The following is a 21,233-nucleotide window of genomic DNA, read 5'->3' on the forward strand; positions in this document are numbered from 1 at the left end:
CTTCGGCCCCGGGAGTGCGGGCGGCACCTGCCCTCGGGCAAGGGGCAGGCAGGAGCCAAGTCCCAGCCTCCCCGCAAGGGAGAAAAGTGTTAACTCAGTGTTGAGGCCTGACAGTTCTGCATGTCCAACAAGAACCGTCCTATTTGTCGTTGTCTTCCTTTCTCCTGCCTGGCCAATGCGTTTCTCGTCCCAGCTAGTCAGGGATCTTGTAGCAGCCCCTTGCGTGGCAGCCTCGCTTTGCGCCCTGGCTGAGTAGTGCAAGTGGCGCCAGGCTGACTTTGTGCCCGTCTTCTCAGGGAAACTGGGGCAGCTTCCTGGCTTTGGGACAGGTTTTGGCCGTAGTGAATGCTGCGGTTGACCAGTTATGTAGGAGTGATTAAAGCAGACTTCCCTAAAGCTTAATTTTATATTAAGTATGTAATTAATTATGCTGATAAGGTAAGCTGTGTTTGAATTGGCCCCTAGTGTGGTCATTTAAAACTATACCTGTGAGGTAGTCATTGAATAAGCTAGAAGTGATGTGGTTTATTATGGTTTCAAGTATTCATGCTGTATCTTCTGCTGACTCTCAGCTTTCTTCGTTTGCTGAAAGGATAAGGTAAGGCATCAATTGTTTCAGATGTCTTGGAATTTTTTCTTAAGTACCTTCCTAGCAGGGAGGGCTGCAGATTAGGCCTTACTGATCTGTCTTGTTTAACTTAAAGAGAGTGGTGAAGGAAAGCCCATGAGGTTTAAGTAGTGAAATCTTACAGTACTTGTAGAATTTTTTAAGTATTGTCCATCTATATTGTGCATGTTTTCTTCAGAATCCATGTAGCTCAGATGACAGCGTGAGGAATAGAAGAGATAACTTTCCTTCAGTATCTGTGGCCTTGAGCAGTGCAAAGGACATGAAATGAAAAGAGAGTGGAAATGAGAATGATTATGGCAGAGAACCAGTAGCTAATATATATACGGGGGGATTTTTGAAGAGTTTTCTTGAGTGTTTAAAGCATTCTGTTGTAGCCAGATAACAAATGTTTATTGGAGAGTTTTACACTAACATATATTTTTGCATTGCCATAATGGAATTGACTCATAACTTCAGTAGGATTCGTGTAACTTTTACAGATTGTGCAATATTAACTTGCTAGTTCCCTTACACTTTTGAGAGAAGGGAGTTGCTGGTCTGGCTTGTATTTGTTTCCTCTTTCAGGAAAGCATGGTTTTTATGGGGAGAAAATTGCCTTTTGTTTATTGCAAGTTACCCATACAGCTGTTGTTTGAAGTTAATGAAATAATGTTGAATAATTTTCGGAAAGGGACCAATAGTGCTAAAGAAACATCCATCTGTATTTCAGCATTGTAAAATGAACTTTGTAGAGCAGTATGTCACTGTCAAAGAAGTATTTTCCAAGGGGGATGGAGGGGGAAATCTTGTCTGTCTTTAGCTGCTGCTGTGCCTGCTCTGCCTCATGTACTACAGGTAGCAAAAGAGACTGTGGCACTAATAACACTACTTCAGCTAACAATGCCTACTGCTAAAGCCATAAAGCTTTACTCAGCTAGGATTAGAAATGGATGTTTCATGTGACTAAGGGGATAAGGTGTGGTTTTTATGGGTCTCTGCGCTGCCTATCTAAATGTTTCACACTGCTCTCTGTATCCTTAGCACTAACCTGTGGACTGTATTTATCCTTAGGCATCCTTATATCAGCTGTTCAGCTGTTGTCTTGTAAATAGTGTTATTCTGCCAATTGCTTTTGCAGTTATTCTTTTTAAAGATAAGTCAGCAGTCTGTGCTGTGGTCATGAAGCTATTTGGTTGAGATATCATGGATCACCATGTAGAAGGTTGAGAAATGTGAAGTGGAATTAATATTCTAAAGTTTACATATGCTGTCATTAATGTTTAAGTGGTATAGGTTATATAATTTCAGTTAGAGTTTTACCAGACTTGGTGAGTGGGCTTCAGTTTATTTTACTTATGCTTGGATTTGGGGATTATTTGCCCCAAGAGTTGTTAGTCTGCTACAAATGAGTTCTGGATTTAATTTTTAGCTTGTTGAGATCAAATTGTAATTCACTATTGAACTAAAGGGTCATAATACTTATGAATAGTTTCCCCAGCTATTTGATTTAAACTTACCCATATGAAAAGGCTGTGCTTTGTAGTGGTGGTACCTTGGAAGGAAGGCAGATGATGCAGCTCTCAGTAAAGCTGTTATAAATGCAGAGTTCAAGGGACAGTGCTGACACGCTCTTCTGATGTACACCCACGAGGATTCTAGGGTCTTTCAACAATCAGAAGGAAACTGTTGAGTACTTGTAATTGACTTTTTCAATTTAATTCTCACGGGTGTTGCTCTGTTTCAAAATAATGTTTGCACACACTGAAATAAATAATATGACTGCATTTCCATTGTAAGGACTCAGCCTCCAAGTACGGTTGGATGCTGTAAACTGGAATGCAACTTCTTATTCTGAGAATGTAGTTGACTCTGAGGAACTAAAAGGATTGAAATGCTGGTGAGGGGTCCAGTGATACCAATAAGAGTATGGTAGTAACACAATCTGGTTGCTACTAATTGTGAGTAGAATTTAGACATTGTTACAAACACTTTGTTTCTTTGTGAGATAATAGTTTGAATTGTGATTTTAATTAGCAAAGTTTCAGTTTTGTGACGCAAGGGCTACAAAACCCCGGTCATGTAGTTTGCTCAGGCTTAATTAAAGTGACGTTGATTTTTAGAGCTTTTATTTCAGTTGCAGAAAATGTAACCCCTTATTTCCCAGACATTATTGCCTTGGTTTTCTGGGGAAAATACCAGTATTCTGTGACTAGTTCAGGTTGTGAAATATTTATTTAGCTACTTTCTGGTAGCTAAAAAATCATCTGCATCCAAATATGAGAATCTGCTGCACTGAAATTTAATGGTAGCCCATTGTGATTTTAATGCTGAATTATTAGTCCTTTGAACTAATTTTTCTTTCGGAATGAAAGTAAAATCTTAGTGTGCATTTGTTGTGTAGCCCAAAATATTTGAAGAAGAGAGGGAATTGAAAATTTTTAACTAAAAAATGTTTGTTTCTAGCCTGTGTTTAAATTATTCACAAGATAAACTTTAATTTCCAACCTATGCCAATGCAAGTGTGAAACAGATTGTTGCTTTTCCAGTGCCTTTTCCAAGTAAACACTTTTTTTTAAACATTAACATTGTTTAAATACTAACTTTGCAGTGACACTGACTACAAAGTTGGGAAAATTATTGCTTAATTGAAGTGAGATGGGATATGTCAATACTCAAGTGCTTTACCGAAGAGGAGTTAAAAGCAGTGTCTGCTTTACTTCAAATTATTATTTAGTTTCATACAAATATGGGGCTAGAGGTTTTTTACTTTAAAGTTCTTAATTGATTCAGGTGATGATAAAACCTTGACTCTTGTTTTTGTAGTTCTTAAACTTGGCTTCCTACCAAAGTGTGTTTCTGATTAATACTGCTATATGAAAAACCTTACCAGCTGTTGGGTCTCTTCAGACAGCCTGCTCAAAAAAGGAAATTTTGCACAGTTGGAGACTTGCACAGCACACTTGGGTTTGATGGAAGTACAACACGTGAACACAGGTCCTGAACTAGCTTTGTGTTTGTTCAGGAAACAAAGCAGGATTACTGTGGATTTACTGTAGAATTCAAGTCTGATCACTTGTTTGTGGTTCTGAAACTTAGCATTGTTCTAGGAGATGTTTCTGATAGGTACAATGGGCTTTCAGCTCTCCTGATCCCATGCATATATGGAGCTCTGAGCTGTACAATTATGTTTAGGCGTGCAGTTTGTACATACTCTGCGTGTGCAGTGTGAAATTTGTCATTCAGTCCATTCATTTTATTAAAAGAAGAGAAGATGTAGCTGGTTGCTTTGTCCAATTAGTAAATACATAATGCTGAGTAATATGAATAGGAAGATACTTAAGAGGCTGAGGGGTTGTGCAGCCCCATTGCACACTGCTGGGGGATTGGTAAAGCCTGTTCAATTTCCATTTCAAGCAGGCTTGTATTTGACTCCAGTCCCAAGTTTTTCTTTTTCTTACTTTGGGGTGGGGATATTCTTTAAAAAGATAATAAGATGGGTTTCAGGAGAGCTGGCATACAAAAAGAGTGTCTCAGTTTGCATCAGATATCAACTGGAAATTTATCTGTTCTCATTATTCTATTTTAGCTGTTTAGACCAAACATCTAGAATCAAGTGTTTCAGTTTGTCAGGCTGGCATTCACGAGTAACTGTCTTTCCAGTTAAACAAGATGAAAACCTGCTGCTTCTAAAAGGAGATATGAGCCACTACTGAAAATCCAAATCAGCTTTCTGATGTCAGAACTAATAGAGTGAAATGTGTTTCTGTATTGCTGCCCTGATAATTATATTTTCCTAGATGCAATTAAGTTCTTGTCTGTGGACCAATATTCCCTTCTAGAAAGTTCTCCATTAATCCTACACACTATCAGAAAAAATTAAAAGACTATTTTGACCATTCTTAAATGTTATGGCTATATTTGTACATGGTAATAATTATCTTGCAGAGAATACATTTGGTATCTATTTTTTGTGACCTCAGTTGCTGTTTCCATTCTCAACATCTGCTATCCTGTGAGAATGCTGCTTGGTCTTAGCAGTCTATAAATGCTGAAAAAACTTTGGTATCCTTTTTTCGGCCAAATGTTGAAATTTTAAGTTGTTGTACTAGAGTACTGTTCATATTTTAGAAACATCAGAATTATTCTAGGTAGAATGAGGACTACAAATACAAATTAATATTTCTGAGATCAGACAAAGGTGATAACTGTTTGATCACTATTAGGAAAGGAATAGCATGTATTTCCAGCTCTCAGAACCAAACAGAAGCTTAGTACAATCCAAAACAGCTAAATAGCTAGTAAGAAATTACTAGTGTATAATATTCCTCATTTAAATAAGTTTTTGAGAATAGCAGAAATGTTACCATAATTTTATAGTTGAGACGTTTGAGTTGGAAAGAAATGAAATTGCTTGCATGAAGCAATTCAACTGTCAGAAGTAAATTATTAACTAGGTTAGGTATGGGTATTGTATTGGAAAGCAACGTTTGAGCTAGGAAATTCATATAGAATGAAGGTTCTGAATAACTATAACCACCGGATTTCAGTATTCTGCTCTCTGCAGAAGTGATGTGAAAAATGTTGGCACCTTCCATCGTTGTCTAAATGCAGTGTGTTTGAATTCCTTATTCCTTTATTTAGAAGAAGCAAATCAGAATATAAACCTGCTTTAGTGAATACCTGAGTACATATGGTATTACATTGCCATGTAACAAATGATGTTGATAGCCTAGTTATAGCAACATGTTATCTTGTGGATGACAAAATTGACCCAAATGCTTACCTGACTACTTAAGCAGGATTTGTAGTCAGTGTACTTTATTCTGCTGTGACAGCAGCACTCTTTGTGGTGTTTGAGAAATTAATTCAGAGCTGGTTCAGGTTTGTGGACATATTCCTAAGTTCTTCCTTCTGAGAATATTCTCTTATTTCAGACTGGTTTCCAATAAGGTTACTGAAGTTGTCTTGGCTGTTTCAAATGTCTTTGGCCATTTATGATTTTATTGAGAAGGACACTGAAAATGGAAAGAGGGTGTATGAGCAATTCCTTGCCTTTTCCCAAGGAAAGAGGGTCTCTTGTTATATCATTCTAGCTGTATTTTGCTGCTGGGTCCTTTGTACTGTTACTGCTCTTGAAGCCTGAAGATAATAAGCTATACTATAAATAAAGAATCTGCTTGTAGAAAAATCTAATAGTATTTAAGTTGCGAATATTCTCTAGTGTTCTCTCTGCTTTGCTTTCTGATGTCCTGAGCATAGCAGCACAATGAATTGACATCATATCTCTGACTTATGGAAACTGAAGGGATAAAAATTAATATTCTATTGTAATACTTATCTTGGTATGCAAAATAAAATAGATATCATTGATGCCCATTCAGAATGCTGGAGGGATACTCCTGATACCATTGTCTTATGGTTATGTAGTCATATTTCCCAGCATGAGAAAGACCCAAAAACATGGTTACAAGAATAAAAAATTACAATAAGCAAGCTTGAAAAGTCTTATTTCATGCAGTTGGAAGGTGTCTGATTCTGTGTTAGCTGTGTTAGTACCGGGATGAAGGGCTTGATGTACTGTTGTGTAAGATGGTTTCTGGGAGAGCTACCAAAGGTGCGGATAAAAGACCTAGCCTGGGACTAATGAGATTGCTTTTGGTGTAGTCATGCTTGTTTAGGAAAGAACAGGTGAAGCACCAAGGAGACTTTTCATATTTAGTGTTCCAAACTTGCTCCAAGATTTCTTTGGAACTTGGAAGTAAAGACTGTAGTATCTTTACAACTGAGTTACTGGCTTTAAAACCGAACTGGGAAATGGGGGAAGGACAAAGGAGGCCTGTTCTTCTAGATATCACTTGAGAGTGTGATCTGTGCCAATTTCGTGGTATCTTCCTTGACACATTTGGGCTGGAATGCTTGACAGCATGGCATGCCTGGAGAGAGCTGTCTCCTGTGGTTTAAATTAGCATTAGCTGAGCACTTGTGGACTATGTGCTTCTGGCCTAAGGCAGCAGATACATTTCCAATAAAATTCTCTCCCCTTCTTTCCATCCCCACTATATTCTCATTCTTCCTTCCCTTATGCTAGAAACCCTCTTCTTTTAGTCTGATTTCTTAAGTCACCATTCCTTTGAGCATTCTTAGTCTTGCGGTTCTGATTCTGGTTTTGTTGCCTTTTTCTGAGATGATAAAGCTCTTTAGACATCCAGATTAGGTTTGTACAGGGATGGTGCCCCTTGTTGCTGCAAGTATTTTCTTGGGTATTAGTGAAGGACAGCCTTTGCTGCTCAGAGCTACATCATTGCTGCTACATTCATCCAATTATTTCCTTTTCAAAGTGGAGTATGTGAAATATACAGCTGCTTGGAGAAATGTAAATTAATGAAGCAACCAAGAGTGCTAGAGTTTCCAATGAACACAAATTATACAAGTTATTAATTAAATATTGAGATGAAGCTAGGTATGTATGTAATGTATGATCAATATAAAGCACTCTTTTGAACAGATGCTTGCATTGATATTTATTGTAGTCAGTATTTTAGAGGCTGATATGTCCCAAGTTTTAAGTTATAACCTTAATTTGTGTATTTTAAAAATAGTACTGAGACAGTAAAGCTGTAAAAAACATTGCTTACTAGAATGCTCAGATTTGATTCAGAGTCCAGATTCTGCTTGGTTCATTAGGGATCTCAGAAAGCACCATGGCTACAAATGGAGTTATAGGCTCTGGACAAGCAGACAGCTTGTTCTCAAAGAGATTGGTAATGTTGATGCAATTACATTAAAGCAAAGCTGGTCCACCTTTCATTTTACTGTGTTTTTTTACCATTAGAAGTCTTATCTATCTAACTCTGTAACATACTTTTTCAGAAACTTAGGTTTGTACCTACTTACCAGTTTTTCTACATTTTATTTTGTAGGGTTTTTGTGTAAACTGATTGTCTCACCTATCTCTGGTTCTAAACTTGGGTTTACACTGAATCTTTTTCTCACTTTCTAGGAGCATAGGTTGTGACCTATTTCAGATAGAACACAATCCTTAATTTGAGGAGAGGGCTGGAGAAAGTGCTTTTACTAGTAAAAATATTTATATCTGAATGTGAATTTGTGTTTGAAATTGCTCTATGGGCTAGACTAGAATGAAATAAAAAGCACGCTTAACACAACTTTTAAATGCAAATCTTATAATGCAACTTCATTACAGAGTTTAATCTTCAAAATAGTGGATTTGTTTTTACCCTCCCATCTGCTTGTGAGAGTTCAGCTCAAGTGAGTTCATGCCCTTGGGCAGAGCTAACTGATGTGGGCCATGATCTGTGTGGCCCACAGGTTTGTCATTTTAGGCAACTGGAATGTTTGAATGTGGGTCCTCTCCCTAGTGAGTGTTTGAACAGTGACAGATTTTACAACCAAAGTTTATCTCTTGACTGGCCTTCCTTGAATAGAGAAAAGGCTCAATATGTGGATATCAGTGATATTTAATGAGAAGTTAATATGGCTCAAGGAAGACTGGTCTTTTTTGGAGGTTCCAGGCATAGGAAGGAAATGCACAATGTAATGTAGCTAATCCTGCACAGTCAGATTTCAGGAATAAGTCTTGTGCTTGTAAAGTAAATCAAATTGGAGTAAAGCATAATTTCAATTTAGATTAGACTGCAACTTTATAATAACTTTAGACTATACAAAGTATTTTTCTTACATTAAGTGTACCAGAGAGAGAAAGAAGGGTGAAACTGCCTTTAAGTTGTTTTTTTTTTCACCTAAGGCCTTTTGTGTTTAACCTGGGAATGTTCAAGCTTTTAGGTAGTTCAGGAAGTTGAGCTATACTTGCCATGTTCTACTTTTGTTTTTCTTAGCTTCATGAAGATATGGTAGTGGTAGAGTGAGGTAGTACTTGCTTGATTTTAAGATTTTTTTAAATCAAATTATGATCTGTGCAGTTAACTCTGAAGCTGTAGCAGAGAAGGGTAAATCTTGTAAAGTAAAAAATGTTAGTGTAGTCTAACTCACTACATTTTAAACTATGTTTACAATTCTTTTCTCCCAGAAGTTACTTTGCTATATAGATTAATGTAAGCCTTCCCCAGAGAGCAAATACTGATTTTTAAGCAGTGTAAAATTTTGCTGTTACTGTTCTGCACCTTATGTTCAGCTGTCTTGAGAGCAGGAGTGTTTAAGAAAGGCCAGGGCCTCTAGCTGGTCCAGGTACACATGGCTGAGATTGTGTGTAGCTGTAATTTCTGAGTACTTGGAAGGACTTTGATTATTTAGGAGGTTGATATGGCAAACTTGGAATAATGTTAATGTAGTATTAAAGATCCAGTGCTTGAGAACATGCCGTTTATTGTAGAGTGTGGGAATGTCTTTGGATTTGTTTTAAATACAAAAGGATAATCACTTGCACATGTTTAATTGTCACCTGTGATCTTCTTCAGAAGGAGCTGGAAAGAAGCTTTCTCTAATCTTGTTTGTGTTGTCCAGCATTCAGTGGAATACGGATTCAAAACCACAATCCCTATCAAAAAAGTCCTACAACTGAATCTGTGTATGCACACAGGTGACCAAAGTTCAGATTCAGAAAGAATCACAGCTTAAAAAAGGGAGAGGCAGTCATGTAAATGCTTCTGCTAAGAGTACATATGGCAGTATCATTCTTTATGGAGTCACTTGCACCAGAACTCTTGCAGTTCCTCATTGTTGTTGCTTATAGAATACTTGAGAAAGGGAGCAGTAACGTGCCAATAAAAGGAGAAGGTTTTGCCAGGAAAGATCTGGTGGGGATGATGAGTGTGTGTATGGGTAAGGTTTGTTTATTTTTATTGTTGTCGGCATTTTCATGGGGGTTTATTTGCAAGGCTCAGGCTGTGCATATGAAACCATAAACAGGTATTGGGAATCTCATAGGGGAGTCTCAAAACTGCCTATGAAGCAAAACCAATGATGTGTTTAGTTCATTGTCAAACTTAATTTTCCATCCAAAACTTGAGAAGAAAAAGTGATCTATTTAAACTAGCTAGAAGCTAAGTTGGTTCTGTAGTTCAGGAATGATTTTTGATAGAAAATTGATTAAACAAACAGATACATTACTTAGTATGTCAGCATCTCCTTATCTAGACTGAGAAGCAGCTGCAAGAGTCTGAAGAGACTGCCTGAAAACTTGGTGGCTGTGTTTCTTTCAGGGGGAGGGAAAAAAAGCAAGACAGAGGGGCCATGGGAGTACCTGTCAAGTAGTTGTGTAAAGTTTAGTTGTATAATCTATTTTGATTAAATTAGTATGCAGGTGAATACCCTTTAGGGAGGACAGGCAAGGTAATTGCCTTGCTGCAAAGACATCCCTGACTAAATGTGCCTAAAATTCTGTGAGCAATGACCAAATGACAGAGTAATGCAATACTAAGTACCCTTCTGGCAGCTGGGGGTGGTGGTGGATGTCTGATGCTTACAGATAATATTTTTCAAAACAAAAGCCTTTTATTCACATTCTGGATCTGTTTCTGTTGTTCTGATTTAATAAGTCTTGAAGTAACTAAAAATTACCTCAATATTAGTGATCTTTATTGCTTTATTTTTCTGGCCTGTGTCTCTGTATTGGTCTGGAGTAACTCTCCTGAAGTCATCATTTTGCCTGGGGCTAAGCTTCATTCTCTCTTCTTGTAAGAAAGATTGCCAATTGAGTTAGGCCACTTTGAAAAGCTTTTATGGGTTTGATATGGGTTGAAAGCTGCTGGAGATGAGGTTTATCAAATCCATTACAGTTCAGCATTATTCCATTTGATTAGCCACCCTTGGCATACAGATAGGATTTGAAAGAAAAATGTCTTCAACAAAATTATCATTAATAATTCACATGTTTATGTTACAGTTGTATATACTGCATACTCTCTGCAAGGCAGAGAGGTGACAGAGCAGTTTATAGAAACAGACCTCACAAAGTTACCTGGGTCAGCCTCAGATTGAGTTCTCAGTCTGTACAAAAACAAAGCACTTTTTTTTTTTTAGCATTATGTCATTGGTTGAAAAAGGTGTATTGAGTGATTGAGTGATGCATACTCTTAAGTATACCAATGTGATTTTCATTGAATTGTTCTCCTTTTTGTAAATTTTAGGGAAAATGCTTTATCAAAGAGGGTTAACTGTTTTATTGTACTCTGAATTTTGTCCTTTGTATTGAGCAGGTATGCCTTATTCCCCAAGAATACTCCAGTAAGCATTTAGTTACATGAATCATCTTAAAACGTTAATATCTCCCCAAATCCCTGATGACGTTTACATGTTTTTTAGGAAAAGAATTGCTCCCATCCTCATGGTCATTAGACCTTTCACACTATGTTAAACTCTCAGCCAGTTTAGTGAAAATTTTGACTTTTCAAGTGTTTTTCTTTTTTAAAAGTTTGCTATTTTTACCTTTTGATCTTACTTTGTTGCATCATTCAATATATTAATCTCTTAGTGTGTTCTTTACAACTTTAACAGAGGTCCCAAGTCTTCCATTTTTATAACAAACATCAAGCAAGAAGAATTGACTGGTTTAAATTTTAGGCTGGAAGGGAAAAATGTTTTTGATTTTCTTCTGTTTACATTCAAATCAAGCATGTTTGGCTTGAGTCAAGATGTGATCCAGGTATTCTTTGCAGAATGAAAGCCTTAGTTTGAATGGGTGTAGTATCTCTTTATGCTTTTATACCGACAAATTTATATTCAAACCACAGGAATTATGTCAAAAGAACTCATTTTAAAGGCATTTGAGATGTGCTTTTGGAAGTTGGAGTGATGAAAGAAATTGCTATTTTTCAGTTGTGTAGCATCTCAGCTGCAGAACTTGTAACTTTACGTAAATGCAAAAATAGAGCTTAAATGGCTTTTAGTCCTTAGAAAGGGGACAATGAGAGAAGCCATCACTTTATTTCTACTTTAGGAAAAGCAACTTTCAGATAGTGAACATGTAGATAATTTGAAGGGGGTGGCATCCTGTAGATCCTTAGATCTTTTACTCATAGATGTTGGCTCTTTGAAATGCTGTTGTGGAACCAGTAACTAGCTGCTGTTCTAATACTCACAGTTTTTGGAGTCCAAACATTTCACAGTCTTATGACAATTTATTTTCCTTACAGGAGTGTATTGTAACCATCCAGTCCTTCTTCAGCTGCTTTCCCTTGGGTGGGCCTGGTAAGTTTTTGTATTCTATTATAAATAGCTTTGTCATTGCAAGAAGGATTAATTTATTTTTGGTTATTTTTTCCACTTGAATGTGGAGTAAGAATCAGGTTCAGCTATTGTTTGACTTTTTCTAACAGTTTGTCAGCTCTGTTTAAAATTGAAATGTACAGTCCCAATATATTATAAACAAGAGGCAGTGTGTGCCCAGGTGGCCAAGAAGGCCAATGGCACCCTGGTCTGTATCAAAAACAGGGCAGCCAGGGGGACCAGGGCCCTTCCCTGTGCTCAGCACTGGAGAGGTCCCACCTCGAGTGCTGGGTCCAGTTCTGGGCCCCTGACTACAAGAAAGGGACTGAGGGGCTGGAGTGAGCCCAGAGAAGGACAGGGGAGCTGGGGAGGGTCTGGGCAGCTGGGGGAACTTATCAGTCAGGTGGAACTTACCAGTCTCTACAGCTGCCTGAAAGGAGAGTGTAGCCAGGTGGGGGTCAATTTCCCAAGTAACAAGCTCATAGTTATTTGGGGGAAAAATAATTACTTCCTTGTTGAAATAGGGCTTAGCTGTAGGCAGTTTTCCTGCATGTTTGGGGATTTTTCTGTTGATGTGGCTGAAAACTTTGACTTTGCGTGCTGCATGGTCACATACATACATCCTGTTCCATTTTACGTAGCTGTAGCAATGCAGAGCTTAATGGAGGCATAATGAAGCAGCAGTTCTAATGAAAGCTGAAATGTTTGCTCTTTATTTATGTTAAGCCATTAAATAAGTATAGTCAATGTTTTCTCCATCCAGAATGAAGACAAATGTAAAGATGGCATGTCCAAGGAATTTTAAAAGATGTAGACCTCCTGACTGAGCAGTGCTGTGTTTTTTATTCCCTTTAATTAGTAAAGTAAGTATGATTCAAACCTACGCTTCTGGGAGTTAAATGTGTCCTTTTTTTATATATATAACAGTATTGAACAGTAAGACATTGTGCCACCTTAATTTTAATTCTGCCAATATGCTTAATTCTCTTCATGGGAGAAGATGGGGAATTATGTATAAGAATATGTAATACACAAGGGCTCTTTTGGGACTTTGTGTATTTTTAATTGGGTAGAATTATTTAATCTGGTAGAAAATTCTAAATTGCAAGAGCCATCATGTTAATGTACCACTCTAATTTTGGAATTCTTCGTAAATAAGAAATCACTTATGTAAGTTTATAATGGTAGTGAAGGACTGCTAATAGTACATCAGCCACTTCTTTTACTTATACCTGTTTGTTGCTTCTACTGCAGCAGTACCCAAATGTTTGGTTTTAATATACCTTCTCTCAGGCTAGTTTTACTCTTTAAGTTTTTGCACTCCCACGTACCTTTCCTTAAAATAAATCCATGAGATGATGGATGGGGTCAGGTCCCAGAAGTTCTTGGATCCTTTTGCTGTGCTCTGGAGTCCAGGTCACATGTTACACATATTTAGAACTGTGATAACAATAATAGACCTCAAGTATTTAATGGTGAGATTTTTGTTAAACAATTCTCTAAGAATGTCTTTTCTTTTCTCTTCTACCAGCTGCTGTTCTCTCACAGGTGAAAGTCATGATCACGCTAACAGAACTCAAATGCTTGGCAGATGCCCAGTCATCCTACCACATACTAAAACCATGGTGGGATGTCTTCTGGTATTACCTCACCATGATAATGCTGCTAGTTGCTGTGCTTGCTGGGGCTCTCCAGCTTACTCAAACCAGAGTATTGTGTTGTCTTCCTTGCAAGCTAGAATTTGACAATCATTGTGCTGTGCCTTGGGATTTAGTTAAAGCCAACCTTAACATGTCAGCTAGCTCGACAGCACCGATACTCATCCCGCTTAAAATCCAGAATTATCTCCATCGGCAGCAGTATTCCTACATCGATGCAGTGTGTTATGAGCGACAGCTTCACTGGTTTGCCAAATTTTTTCCATACCTAGTGCTTTTGCATACCTTTATTTTTGCAGCTTGCAGTAACTTCTGGCTTTACTATCCCAGTACAAGTTCCAGGCTTGAGCACTTTGTAGCCGTTCTTCAGAAGTGTTTCGACTCTCCCTGGACAACGCGTGCCCTCTCAGAAACAGTTGCTGAGCAGTCTGCCAGGAAGTTGCCAGTAGCCAAATCAAAACCAGCGATTTCATCACCTCAGTGTTCAGGAGACATAGGGGCCAGCAGACAGTCCCTGCCATATTCACAACATGGCTTGGAAACAACTGGAAGAGAAAATTCCAGTGTTCTTGACAAAAAAGAAGGGGAACAAGCTAAAGCTATATTTGAAAAAGTGAAGAAATTCAGAGTACACGCCGAAGAAAAGGATGTCGTATACACAGTGTATATGAAACAGATTATAGTGAAAGTCTTTGTAGTTGTCATAATAGTAACTTATGTCCCCTACTATTTATCATTTATTACACTTGAAATTGATTGTGTAGTTAATGTTCAAGCCTTTACAGGCTACAAAAGGTACCAGTGTGTTTATTCGCTAGCAGAAATTTTTAAAGTTTTGGCTTCATTTTATGTTGTTTTGGTGATCTTCTATGGATTAACTTGTACTTACAGTTTGTGGTGGATGTTAAGAAGTTCACTTAAGCAATACTCTTTTGAGAAGTTGAGAGAGAAAAGTAATTACACTGATATACCTGATGTGAAGAATGACTTTGCATTTATTCTTCATTTGGCAGATCAGTATGATCCTCTTTATTCCCAACGATTCTCAATATTCCTGTCTGATTTGAGTGAAAATGAGCTTAAACAGATAAATCTTAACAATGAATGGTCAGTGGAAAAACTGAAAAATAAACTAGTAAGAAACTCCCAAGACAAGACTGAACTTCACCTTTTCATGTTAAATGGTCTTCCAGACAGTGTCTTTGAACTGACAGAAATAGAAGTTCTAAGCCTGGAACTTATTCCTGAAGCCAAACTTCCTTCAGCTGTGACCCAGCTTGTCAATCTCAAAGAACTCAATGTTTATCATTCATCACTAACAATGGATTATCCAGCAGTCAACTTCTTAGAAGAAAATCTGAAAACCTTGCGTTTGAAGTCTAGTGAGATGGGAAGAATTCCATTTTGGGTCTTTCATCTAAAAAACCTACAAGAATTGTGTTTAACAGGATATTTCATGCTAGATCATCACAACTCCATATACAATGATGGCTTTCAGGGGCTAAAAAATCTGAGATCAATTCACTTAAAAAATAACCTTTCCCGTATACCTCAAGTGATCACAGATCTTCTGCCTTCTTTACAACACTTGTCTATCAACAATGAGGGAAATAAACTGATAGTGCTAAATAACCTGAAGAAGCTGGTAAACCTGAGAACCTTGGAACTAATCTGCTGTGATTTAGAGCGCATTCCCCATTCCATTTTTACCCTAAACAATTTGCATGAAATCGACTTAAAAGAAAATAATCTCAGAACAGTGGAAGAAATAATTAGTTTCCAACATCTTAAGAATCTTTCTTGCTTAAAATTGTGGCACAACAGTATTTCCTATGTCCCAGTGCAGATTGGTGCATTATCAAACCTGGAACAGTTGTATCTAAATTATAATAATATTAAGAATGTTCCATTGCAGCTATTTCTTTGCAGAAAGTTACATTATTTGGATCTTAGCTATAATAAGCTAACCTCCATCCCTGAAGAAATCGGTTATCTGACCAACCTGCAGTACTTGGCTTTGACAAAAAACCATGTAAGTAGAACTTTGAATTACTATTCAAAAACAAAACCAGACTTAAGCTGCTATTTCTTCTGGAACAGCCTCTAGCTTTTGTGGTGTTCATTGTTAAAGTAAATCCACAAAAAAGGGGTGGTGCTTGTTTAATTACTAAAGCTTTGGTATCAGCAAAGCTCGCATAATACTGAATAAGTACTATCCTGGTTTGTAGCTGCTTAAGGCTTTGATTCAGAGATGGTATAGGTTAGCATGGCTGCAGAAACAGATCTTCCCTTGCCCTGCAGTTGTCAATCCTATGTAGTATTTTAGTGGAAGTGAACAGTGTTTAATGTTTACCTTAAAACATCAGGTTAAAAGCTAAAGTGAATGAACAGCTGGTTGATGAGCATCTCAGGTGTATGACTGAGAAGAGGGAAATAATTGTGGTTGGTAACCTCACAATCAGTGCTAAATTGTCTGACTTGTTAGTGTGGAGCTCAGGCTTGTGACTTCCTCTGAGGTTTGTAATTGTTTTCATTGGTGAGGCTGGTTTTGGATGTTACGTGTCAGTCGAGTGGGCCAGGATGACTGCGCTGCACAGATAACTGCTCGTACAGCTTTCACAACACAGAGGCTGCTAATGTCTTTCCACAGTCTGTGCTTGTTCTTCATTAAGTGATTCTTTGGAATAGTAGGCTCTTCCTCTGCCCTGCCACCTGCACACGTCTGCGTGCAGTTCTGCGTGCGTACATGGATGAGCTCCCCCTTCCAGGCTTGGTTGTGCCAGGAGCTAGGCAGCTTTGTAAGAAAACAGGGATAATAAAACCATTATAGTGCTCTCAAGCACTTGATCACATAATGATAGAGGAATTACAGTCTTCCTTTTCCTTTCATAAACTAAGAGGGTTTTTTACCCTAAAATAAAAAGGGGAAATGTGAAAACACCCAGCTGCACATAGGCTAACACCTTCTAATGTACTTTATTTTTGTTCTTTTCTTTCCTTTTTCTAGATTGAAATGCTGCCTGATGGATTATTTCAGTGCAAAAAGCTGCAGTTTCTTCTTCTGGGAAATAACAGTCTGATGAATTTGTCCCCTTTTGTGGGTCAGCTACTGAATCTTGTTCAGTTAGAGCTCATTGGAAACTATCTTGAATCACTTCCCGCTGAACTGGAAGAATGTCAGCTCTTAAAGCGAAATAATCTAATTGTAGAAGAAAGGTTGTTAAAAACACTCCCACCTCGTGTAAGAGAGCGTTTGCAGGCATGCCCAGATAAGTCCTAAGTTTAAAATGAAACTCTGCATTGTTGCATTCTACAAGTCTTGCTTAATATCTCTCTAAAGATCTGTATAGGTAGAGAGGAGTGAAGGAGAGAGAGCAATTTACAAATCAGTCTTAAACTTAAATGCATTGAATTAAGTTGATTGTATTGGAAAAGAAAAATTTATTCAGATTTAAACAAAAGATGCAGCCTTTTACAAGTAAACATGTTTGAATTTTGGAACATGAATTGTTGGTTAGGTTCTACTGATTGAAATAATTCAGCTAAATGTTTATGGTAGTATTGAAAAAGAAGAGATGATTGCCTGGCTGTAGTGAGAGTGTATATACTTTTTTCCTATGAGAATTTTTTCTGTTGATAGCAATGATTTAAAATAGTTTTATTCCTGCCATATGAGGCCTAAGAACTGTCTGGAATTAGTTTCTAAATATGAACTCTTCTCTAACTTAGGATGTATTAAATTAAGAGTTTAAACTATTTGATCAGTTTAATTGCATGGGGTATACAGAAAGTAATTTTTCAACATAACTTAATTTTTAAAAGCTTTTGACAAGTACTAAGCATTAATTCTATACTTGTGGAAGATGCCATTTGAATCTTACTATTAAATACCTAGAACTGGTTTCAGCATTTTGTCTTAAAAATAGTAAATACAAAACTAATTGTTGCCTAGAAATTGGGAGGAATCAGAAGAATCTGAAGTAACTGTTGTGCGCATGTCCTAGAGAACCAATCTTATATTACTGATCTTCAGAAACAGTGATGGCAAACAGAATAGTTGCAAAGTTGTCTTCTGTATGTTGTGAGCATCCCAGGTGTTAGTGTAGTGTATGTTGCTGATTAATATTTTTATAACTTCTCATTACTGACTGCCTCAGTGCAGCTTCTCCACACCCAGTTATTGTGGAGAGGATGAAGGAGGTTTGAGGTTTGTATTAGATAGGGACAGAAAGACACAGATAAAACAAACTAAATAATCACACAACTTAGAAGCATTTGGGAGGAAAAGACAGGAAGCATTATAAGCTTTGCCTCTTCTAGGGATGTAATAATTTCATAAATCATAGTGGTGGGATAAACTCTTATGCCATCCTTAATACTTGCAAAACTGGATGGAAATAAAATGTTTCCTAACTTCATTCTTCTGCTGTGCGCTGTTTTATTATATTTGAAGTCTTAATTCTCATTATGTTTATCATGTTCACCAGAAACATAAGTTATGGACCTGGGGAAAGAAGAGGTTAGGCTTCTTTCCAAAAACACATTTTAAAACTTTAACATAATACAGTTTTCAAAAACCAAGCTCAATTATGGGTTAAGCAGATGAAGTAAACTGCCCTTAATGACTTTGTGTTCAAGAAGTGTGCTAACAAACTGCATTCCAGTTTGTAATAACAAATAATCACAGATTAAACTAGTTTTAGTACTAGACTACTTTCAGTCATCTCTTGCTCCCATTCCCCTGCCAGTTTTTGGAGTGTAATGTTATTTTGAATGAAAATGCCCAAGCAACTCTGATCAGCATGAAAGTAGATGTCTTTGCAGGATTGCAGTGCAAGAGGTGCATGTTTATCCACTGTACTGATGGCATTCCAAAGACCTTTGTAGTTGGAGCACTTTTCTTCTCAGGGAACCAAAGTGTGGTAAAACTAATTGCTTTCTATGTAGTTCTAGAAATGTTTAGTTCAAACTGGTTAGTTGTGCTTATGCGCAGACCAGTGCTGCTGGAACAGTGTTTCATAATGTCCATATGCAACTCCTCCAAACTCTGTTAACTCATTTTGAGTTGTATAACAGGCCCATAGGAATTGACATGGTTCATCAACAGACCTAGTTGTGGTACATGTGATTAAACCACAATGCATTGACTTACACCCCTGTGGCAAGGCTTGTGTTAATAACTGCAATAGGCCTGTCTGGACTTCATAACTTTACATGAAAGAACACTTTATGCCAGAATTTGACACTTAAGACTTGCAGTCTAATAATTTTTATCAGATTAAATGAGCATTTTCTTTAAAGCTTTTTTTCTAAATTAGGAAGCTGTGTTGAAAAAGTTAAATCAGCAAGTAATTGACTTGGCCAGTAGCTTCAACTTTTTAGGAATGCATCAGTCCTTTTCCATAATCAACCAAACTGATGAAGGTGAAAAATTATCTTAAATGTGCATTCTACACTAATTTTGTCAGGAGCGAATTAACAGAAATAACTTGGAGAAAGGTACTTAATTTCTAAAATGGTAGAGGATTTGAGACTCACATGTATAATTAATAATAATATTGTTTTATAGGCTAAATGGGTTACATTTTTTGCAGACTTTAATTTGTTCACTCTGCACCCCCTCAGGAGGGTTGGATTATTTTAGCTGCATGTTTGGATGTTTAAAAAACACCCAGACAAAAGCCGGAACATATAAAGGCTATGATAGCTAGCCTTGTTTTCAAACCACAGTGCCTTTACTATCCCTTTTGTACCATGAAACCTAATCCAAGTGCTTAGAATTGAGGATGGAAACAAATGTAACTCTGAATTCCTTGAATTCACTTCAGCCATTACCTTAATATTCACTATTGCTTCAAAACAAGGGAATTTTCAGGGAATCAATTTATGAATCCACTGTTAAACTTTGTACAAAAATATTGTTGGCATGTAGTCTTTGTATAAATAATCATTTTCAATCAAAAAAGGCTTTTCAACTTGTTTGTGTTATATTGTGTTTAAGAACTTTGTATTGTGACCTTCCGTATCATGAACGTTTTGTTTAAAGATTAAATTTTTGTTTGCATTACAATTTTATGAACTGTTCTTTCTTTTTCATCAGAGATTTAATGCAAAGCTTCCAGCTGTCTGTATCTATGTGGCAGCAGGTCTATCTTCTACAGGATAGTGTGAAGGTAATGGACAGCAGTGGGAAATGAAAACTATGGCCCATGTCAAAATCGTTTTCATATTCTGGATTAGGAGAGAAGTTCTTATGTTGATTTAGACCAAAGCTTCCTTCTTAATTGTTGCTCCACAACCTTTTCCAAGTCTTCCACTTTAATTTTTGTGAGCTGGGTAAGTATGAAATGCAGACTGGAATTGTACTGGGAGAAGCAGGTGGGCAATGATTTTCTCCCCAGCTTGGCACATACAGCTGTCATGTGGCTAAACTGCCAAAAATAATGCTGCTCATGGTAAATCATGAATGTATTTCAAGTATTGCATGTGATGTTAGCTCAAACGTCTCATTTCTCTTGAAATGCAAGATGGTACCTGATGGCTTTTTTTGCAGGCTTGGGTTTGACACCATGTTCTTAAAGTAAGGGAAAAAGCTCAGACTTGCAAGTAGTGTTACATATTCAAGTAAAAGTAAAGTATTTTTATTTTTCAAAATGAGAACCCTCCTAGTAAATTTTATGGAACTGTGGCCCTTTTTTCTTGGACATGAAATGAAATAACTAATAAAAAATGATGCAGCTTACCTGTTTTGAGGAGGTAGTGTTAGTAAAATAAAGCAGATTATGAATTCAAAAACTGTTTTTTCATACTCCTACAGATTTGTGTTTTGTGGTCCTTTATGCTAACAGGATACAGCAATGTTTCAGGAATTCCTGTGTCTGGGGAAGTCTCCATCCTGGCATTACATGAAGAGTTTTTCCCAGTGCTCCATTGCTTGGACATGTAGGTGATGCAGGGGGCAGTAGCAACCCACTCTGGGGCTGGACTGGCATCTGAAGGGTTCAGGCATTATCTCCAGTCCAGTGTGTTTATTAGAGGACCAAAGGACATCTTTGTCTTTTGCTTCTTTACACTGCTCCATTTATGTGAATATCCATTCCCTCTTTGTTCAACTTCTAATAACCTATAATCTGTCGTTATTTTTGTACAAACGTGCACTCTGCTTCGTAGGAGCCAGCTAAAAGGCTTTCAAGTCGTATGGATATGCAAGTCATATGCATTTAACACTTGGAGAACACGTGGAGAAGAGTGGATGGAAATGAGTCCACCTTCAGAGAGGGGGGAGAGGAATAATTCCTTCAAGTAACAAGAGAGATTGCAGAGATGGTTGTTATTGCTTAGCCCAGCAGGCTCTTGGGAAGTGTTTCCTGGGAAGTAGAACTTGCTGGTAGGCAGTTCTGGCAGCATGGTGCTTAACACAGGGCGGTATCAGTCTCTAGTGCTCGTGGGCCTGCTGTTACACAGGTACATTTATTACTTGCTGTTGCTTTCTTCCTCTTATAAGAACACTATTTCTAATATTTACTGCTGCTGTTGATAAGTGTTACTTATAACACCCTGAATAAAAGTTATTTCTTGTCTTTTCCTCTACCTCATACTTGCATATCTGTCTATTTCAGAACCAATACTCTTATCAAAAGATGTTGTAAAGCAAGTATTTGAAAAGTGTGGAGGGGAAAAAAGCCAGCCAGTGCAATCTCCCTGGCAATGCAACCTGAAAACCTCTCAAGTCTGGGTTCAGGCTTCTAGCATATGGATGGCAAGGGGAAGAAGGAGTGTAG

General features: G+C 37.5%; 1 protein-coding gene across 2 annotated transcripts in view; it reads left to right on the top strand.

Moving 5' to 3' along the window:
• Window positions 1–19,522, top strand: part of LRRC8B (leucine rich repeat containing 8 VRAC subunit B) — a 20,367-nt gene extending 845 nt beyond the window's left edge. The window contains exons 2-6 of one of the 2 annotated variants that reach the window (XM_031057906.1): window positions 11,722–11,776; window positions 12,558–12,657; window positions 13,326–13,434; window positions 13,699–15,484; window positions 16,460–19,522. In XM_031057906.1, the coding sequence (XP_030913766.1) occupies window positions 13,352–13,434; window positions 13,699–15,484; window positions 16,460–16,732 (2,142 nt within the window). In that variant the 5' untranslated portion in view covers window positions 11,722–11,776; window positions 12,558–12,657; window positions 13,326–13,351 and the 3' untranslated portion in view covers window positions 16,733–19,522. Of the gene's footprint in view, window positions 1–11,721; window positions 11,777–12,557; window positions 12,658–13,325; window positions 15,485–16,459 lie in introns of both variants that reach the window. The other variant, XM_005422058.3, reaches the window with a different exon arrangement.
• The last annotated feature ends 1,711 nt before the right edge of the window (window positions 19,523–21,233 follow it).

This window comes from Geospiza fortis, unplaced genomic scaffold (genome assembly GCF_000277835.1).
Source record: "Geospiza fortis unplaced genomic scaffold, GeoFor_1.0 scaffold403, whole genome shotgun sequence".
In the NCBI taxonomy this organism is placed as follows: Eukaryota; Metazoa; Chordata; class Aves; order Passeriformes; family Thraupidae; genus Geospiza; species Geospiza fortis.